Genomic DNA, 6611 nt, shown 5'->3' on the forward strand with positions numbered 1-6611 from the left:
TAACAGTCAGAACAGAATTTTTATTTAAAGGCACCACTCAAACCACATATTTCCAGTATATTCAAACATTCAAAATAAATAACACATAACCATTCCTCTGAGAACTGGTAAAAAAAAATAGACCTTCAAAGTCAATATATAGTTTCACCAACACTGGATTAAAAATTGAAGACTTTCAGTTTGCAGCGAGATAAACTGGGTTTAACTCATTAATTTCTACAATCTTATGAACATAACACAGTTCTTAACCAAAGCATGGATGTTTCTTTATCACTAAACAAATGAAAGAAAAATTACTTCCAAAATCTAAAATTCAACATGGCTGAAATAATGTGGAATTCTAGAATTTACAGGGTATTAAAATGTGAACTATTAATGGTTCTCAAGAGTCCAAGTGGCACTTACTTTATTAGATGCAGATGAAGGCACTGTCCAACATGGAAAAAGAAAAGACAATATAATTTAGATTCTAAATAATATGGAAACAGAAATATTTCAAAGAAAAGAAAAAGACAACAACTAACCTGAATGAGATGCCACTCAAAGTCCATCAGGTTTTGATGAAGGTGAAAACCTGAACATTGACTGTCACTTTTTCTTTTGAATGGTCTTTCCTGTGTTTTTGGATACCATCTTCCCATGACCGGCTTTTGTGCCCCTTTCTGGGTCAATCCCAATGGAGGGACTAAAAAACAAAATCAAAAGTGGGAAAAATCCTGAAAATATAGTGTGGCATTCTGAATACAGCTGGTACAATATATAAATAAAGCTGTTTTTAATTACGTAAAGAGAAAATATCACCACCTTTGTCAAATGTCAATCATAACTTGCTTTAAAACCATGTCATTGTAACATAGAAATACAGGAATGGTTTTACCGTTGAATGAGCCAAAGTCTTGGCTGCCTCATTGGAGGCTGAAGATGAAGATGGACAACACTGTCCTGTCTGGAATGTTGGCTGGACCCTCTCAAAGACAATATGGCCTTCAATGCTGACCATGCACAAAACTGCTTGCCACAGGGACTGTAATAAACCAAGCCCTTAATTGGAAGAACATAAAACAAACCCTCTTATTGATACAGTATGCATTTAAATGATCATCATAATAAATAGTGTCCACTCTATCAGGTAAAGTAAAAGCAAGGATCTTAAACTCCTCAATTGTCATGCAAGTCACATCAATGCTGAAAACTGTAGGCTGGATTAATGTACAGAGGTTGTAGAGGAATTTGTACTGAAGGTGAAGTGTGCTTTCAAAGTTCATCAAAAGCTACCTTGGATGATCTTGTGAAGTGTCTTTGGTGCTGCTCTTGTTTTCACCAACATGCAGGAGGAAGGGCTGTCCTGGTTGCACGGCAATGAGGAAGGTTTCAACGTTGGCTTGCATCTTTGACATAATGATAAGAAGACAAATAATAAAAATTATTAAATATATTTAGTAGCACAGCTACATTCAGATAGCAAACAAAGACAATGAGAAAGTGCTTCTACAAAGCAGAATCATTACAATAACCACATACCTGCACATATCTGAAAACATAGTCCACAGTTTGACATGAGCTGTTTTGGATTCTTCTTGTGGCCTTTGGATGTAGGACGAAGCACATGAACCAACAGAAGAATGCCTGGTTTTCCCAGCCTGGAGGAACAACAGGATAAATAGCAGAAACATTAGGATAATAAATACAGATTTTAAAGAGAAGTGAGCAAAACTAACCAGACCCACCAAAATACTTTGTCCACCCGGTTTACCCTGGAGAGCATTTTTACCACCTACAACATAAAGCATAAAAATGTCAGAAATAATTACCATGAACACAACTCAGACATTAGGCATTATAGAAATTAGTCAGCTTATAGAAGCATTCTGGGCAGCATTTCTTCTGCCAACCTGTCAGAAGAAATGTGCTGAAGTCATCATAACAGGCTTCAGTCACCAACATGAAGTACTAATGAAGAAAAAAAGAGTCAGCCAATGTCATTATTTATTATAATTATTATTTATAGAGACAAAAACATTTTGGCTTAGCTTTGCTCGCATAGATCAAACCACCGGTTCAGCACAGCCACTCTCCCCATTATGCCATCAATAGCCGAAAACTTCAAGAAAACGACTCCGCAGCTAAATAATGTTAACTCAAACGGCCTTTCTGACAGTTTTAATATTCGTTTAACCAGCCGACACCCCGTGCTACACCTGCTTGGCTAGCTTTAGCTGCTAACAAAATAATAAACCGAGGGTGCTCACGTCAAGTCCTCGAGAAGTCCTGCAACTTTTCAATGTATCTTTACTCCAACAGACCAGGATCAGCTCTGAACAGACCTGCTAACCAGCTTTTCATTTGATTCAGGTGTGTTAACTGGAGCAGGGAAGCATCTGAAAGTTGCAGGATAGCAGCTCTCAGGGACTGGACTTGAGCATCTCTGTACTGAACAGTTGTACCGCGATATCCAAACAAATAAACTTACGTTAAGCATAAGTTGATACTGTTGCGCAAACAGAAAGTTAATGCATTCATTAAAAATAATCAAAATCAAAAACCAGTGATTCTTGAGAATAGGGACAAAACAGGTCCTATGGATAAAGCACAAAATCTGAATAAAATATACACAAAATATATTTTTTTCAAATATCTGACTAAACTAACCTGGGTCATGTGAGCACAACAATGTATGTTTTCCTGGTGGTTGCTGAATATTTTTTTATTTCAAACATTGTAGTCGGTGGATGATGCTTGTAAAATCCCTTGTCCAGGAGCAGAACTCAATACATTATAATAGTTTAAAACAATTAAAGAAATACAAAAATTATACATTATGACAATTAAGTATATAAATAATTATAAAAGTATCAATAAATTGAATTAAAAATAATTTTTAGATATTTTCCAACTCCGTTGAAATTTCTCAACACCGTCAGACATGAAAAGAATGTAATAAAAAAAAAATAAAAAAAAATCAGGCATTATTGGGGGGCACCAGAACTTTTGAGGACCCCATGACCTCAGTTACTGCAAGAGTTTGTGCCGAGACTGATAAATGAATGGAAAGGGTCACTGAGGGCCAGAACTCAACATATATATATATATATATATATATATATATATATATATAAAAGCTGGTAGCTCTTGAATTGCAACAATTTCCCTCAGCACACTGGCTGCAATGTTGACACCTTGAGATGCCATGAGACCCAAATTCTGAACATCATGGCATGGAGTGCATCCCAGTTTTCCATGTCTGGCATATAACCATTCATTTTATCTTTTAAACTGGTTCTATTGACCCTGTGTCCAGACAGAGGGATAATCAGTAGCCTAGCATCATAACCAGTTTGTTCTGAAGATCCTACAGCTTCCACTTCTCTTCCTAACATGGCGCCTCCTCACCCTGACTCTCATACTGATAGGAGGAACCACAGAGCTCTGTTAGGTTAAAGCACATCTTCTGAAGTTGGGATATTTTTCTCAAACAGGTTCCAGCGGAATCTGGTTTGAGGTGACCAACATCTGGTTAAAATCAACCATGGAGGGGGAGGGGGACTGAGACCAAGCGACATCTGTATCATCCTGAGGGAGACCATCTCCCCTTGGGCAGACAAGCCGGCAGGAACCTGACCTAAGGAAACCGTCTTCTCCTTCCTGGAGCAAAGGAGGGGGCGAATAACAACTGTTCAAACGAGACGTCCACGTTTGGAGCCAGCACATTCTATAACACTCGGGGTCCTTGACCATCTTATTACAGACTCAGAGGCTAGATGTAGTGACCATTTGTCTCTAAACTTAAATTCAAAAATCAAAAAACTCAAAAATCGAAGGTGATCTAAAGAAATGGTGAATAAAACTCAAATAGTCACCTGATGCACCGTGGATTCTGGTTTACGCAGCAAAAAAGGATCAAAGGTCAAAATATAGTTCTTTGGTTTTAGTTGCAGATCAGGCAAAAGGTTACAGGCTTCTGCTCCTATTCCTGCACCTGCTCTCTGACTGACAATAGAAACCGATATGACTTATTGGCTGATTTTGTAGGCTGGTAAAAAACCTTATGACCACCCACGTGCATAATATGCTACCTAAGACCCACCTATTTATATCGTGAAATACCCACATCCCAACCTGAAATTAATTAACTAATTAAGTGAATTCCTAATCAAAGAACTTATTCTAAACAGCAAATTAAACAAAAATTCTAATAATAAATCAACTAGGAAATAAACAATAAGAATAAACTAAACAATTTAAATTCTAAGATTTAACCAAAAAATGGGAAAATAGCTTCTACACTAGATGTCCTCCTTCAAACCTGAAAAATCAAACAAAACTAACTCTGGCCGCGGCCTAATTTTTGTTGTTTTTAACTTTGTTTTATTTCTACTATATTTTTTGTGATTTTATTTTATTATTTTTATTTGCAGCAAAGTGGGGACTAAAAGGGGAGGAGAAAAAAAAAGTTAGGTTAAACGTGACAGCCAGACGGAGCGGTATGCCATATAGCTAGGATACACATACATATGCTGGACGGTGAATGTAACTCTGTATCTGATCCATTTATATGACATGTGTGGCTTGTAACATTTGATCATTTTTCTGCATTAAAGCCTGCTTTTATACAAGCAAATCTCATTATTTCTCAAGGTAATTTACACTCAGGGGTTCTGGTTGGGTCCTGAAACTGGTGGAGCATAGAAACAAAATGAACGAACTCCAACAAAACGTACAAAAGACGAGATGCTAACCAGTTTTTTCCATACATGCTAGGCTACATGACGGTGCAGCATTATCCTTATGGCCACCAGTATAGTTTTTCCGTAAAGCAATATGTTTCTAATCATACTTACTTATAAAGTATATGAACGTTAGTCTTCTGTCTTGATAAAAACTGTTCACTACAAATCCCTGGTTACACCGATGGCTGCCAGTCGTTATGCTTGACAGCTGCTATCCTTTGCTCCTCGTTGAAGGTTACGCAATAAAATTACAAATTCGGTTTTCAACCTTATCCGTTTCTGCAGCCGACCGTGCAGCGTCCTGTGAGCATTTTTACAGCAAAACAATCTGAATAAAAGAAATATTAAGCTACCACATGTCTGTTTTTTTATTTTTTTAACCAGCTTTAAAGGAGCGCATAGGTCGTTTTTGCCAAGGCTAGAACTGTATAATTTAACAGCTTCTCTTTTCCGGTCCTCGATATTCGCGGTCTGCGAAGGACCCGGATGAAGACCCTGAATTCGGGCACAGCTTTTAACACAAGTTTAGGAAACATGACTTATTACGTGAGAACATAGAATTCGACGGGTTTGGTGCCTATGACGTGTGAATGGACGTCATAGACGTCAGGGTCTTTATCTGCACTTTTTTCTTCTCAAACCCTCACTTTGCAGTCCTTTGTCGCAGAGCCTGGATAAGTTACAGTTCATCTTGCGTTAAAGCAGAAAACTTAAGCTTTTCCTCTAATTAATTGAGTCTACAGTTATTATGGATAGCGGATTGACCCAAATCGTCACTGTCAACATCCTAAGGTTTATAGTTCATCCACTTTTCTTGAACTTAACCTGGATGGAGTGGATGCGTTTGGCAACTGGAGATCCCGCTCGCACCACCACCTGCGTTCTGATGAGGATTTTAGAAGACATCCTAGAGCTTTTTACATCCAACGCTCAAAATAGTCTTCCAAAGGACTGCCGCACCGCTGAAGCCATAAAATCCATCGTTGGCAACAAGGTGCCTGAGGCCTTCGCCAAGGTCATCAAGGTTAAAGGAGAAGTCCGAACAGAGCACACTGACAATTTAAACCATCTTATTGTCAAATATGTGGTGGATAGAGTCAATTCCAACGTAGACTCTGACTCTGACGACAGAAATCACGCTGACCAGCTGATCAGCGATATGGTTGACGAGATCAAAGTGATGATTAAGGATCTTTTTGTCAGACTGCATGCATCTAGTAAGGAACCGAAGAAAGTCGTGGTCCGCCCAGTTGAGCCAACATCTATGCTCAAACGTCTGAAAGGGAGGATCCAGGGTTTTTTCACCAAGTTCACTCGGAAACATTCATCTAGGGTTGCTCCAGTGAACCTACTGGAAATCCCAGAGACCTCTCACACCGTGGCCAACAGAACTACGGCAACCTTGGTTCCTGAGGAGGCCTACGTTCCTTCAGATAATGTGTCAGACGTCATAGATCTAGAAAATTATCCTGAGATCCCGTCAGCCATAGACTCTCAGGAATTTGAACTGGAGCCAAGGTATAACATCATACCCAGGGAGGCCTTCGTTTATCCTCTTCAGAAAGAGGATTTCGAGCCAGAGCCCAGGTTTGATGAGATCACACCTGTGGAACCGTTCATTTGTCCAGTTGAGTCATTTTAATTTTTTTTCGTAGTTGTTAGTTAGGCCATTTTACAATTGTTTGCTTAGGAGTTAGTTAGGTCTTTTTAAATTGCGTAGGAGTTAGGTGTTTTTTATACTTGTTTGCTTAGGAGTTAGTTGTTTTTTATAGTTGTTTGCTTAGTAGTTAGGTGTTTTTTATAATTGTTTGCTTAGGAGTTAGTTGTTTTTTATAGTTGTTTGCTTAGTAGTTAGTTGTTTTTTATAATTGTTTGCTTAGGAGT

At 38.4% G+C, this 6611-nt stretch overlaps 1 protein-coding gene across 4 annotated transcripts; it reads right to left on the reverse strand.

The window, feature by feature from the left end:
• On the reverse strand, window positions 1-5860 carry LOC145552514 (uncharacterized). Of its 4 annotated transcripts, XR_014088583.1 has the most exons (6): window positions 4839-5860; window positions 1893-1950; window positions 1728-1774; window positions 1522-1640; window positions 1276-1388; window positions 1-1041 (listed from the first exon to the last, which is right to left on the reverse strand). XR_014088583.1 is itself a non-coding variant. In XM_081609875.1 (5 exons), exons 1-5 carry the CDS (start codon window positions 1942-1944, stop codon window positions 833-835), a joined length of 540 nt encoding a protein of 179 aa, XP_081466001.1. In that variant the 5' UTR covers window positions 1945-2940; the 3' UTR covers window positions 1-832. The 4 variants fall into 4 exon arrangements, 1 of the variants encoding a protein (XP_081466001.1); XR_014088582.1 differs by lacking the exon at window positions 4839-5860 and having other exon boundaries at window positions 1-685; window positions 878-1041; window positions 1728-2940; XR_014088581.1 differs by lacking the exon at window positions 4839-5860 and having other exon boundaries at window positions 1-428; window positions 525-1041; window positions 1728-2940.
• Window positions 5861-6611: the final 751 nt, after the last annotated feature.

The sequence above is a fragment of the Poecilia reticulata genome, chromosome 8 (genome assembly GCF_904066995.2).
Source record: "Poecilia reticulata chromosome 8, P_reticulata-male-v2, whole genome shotgun sequence".
Taxonomy (NCBI): domain Eukaryota; kingdom Metazoa; phylum Chordata; class Actinopteri; order Cyprinodontiformes; family Poeciliidae; genus Poecilia; species Poecilia reticulata.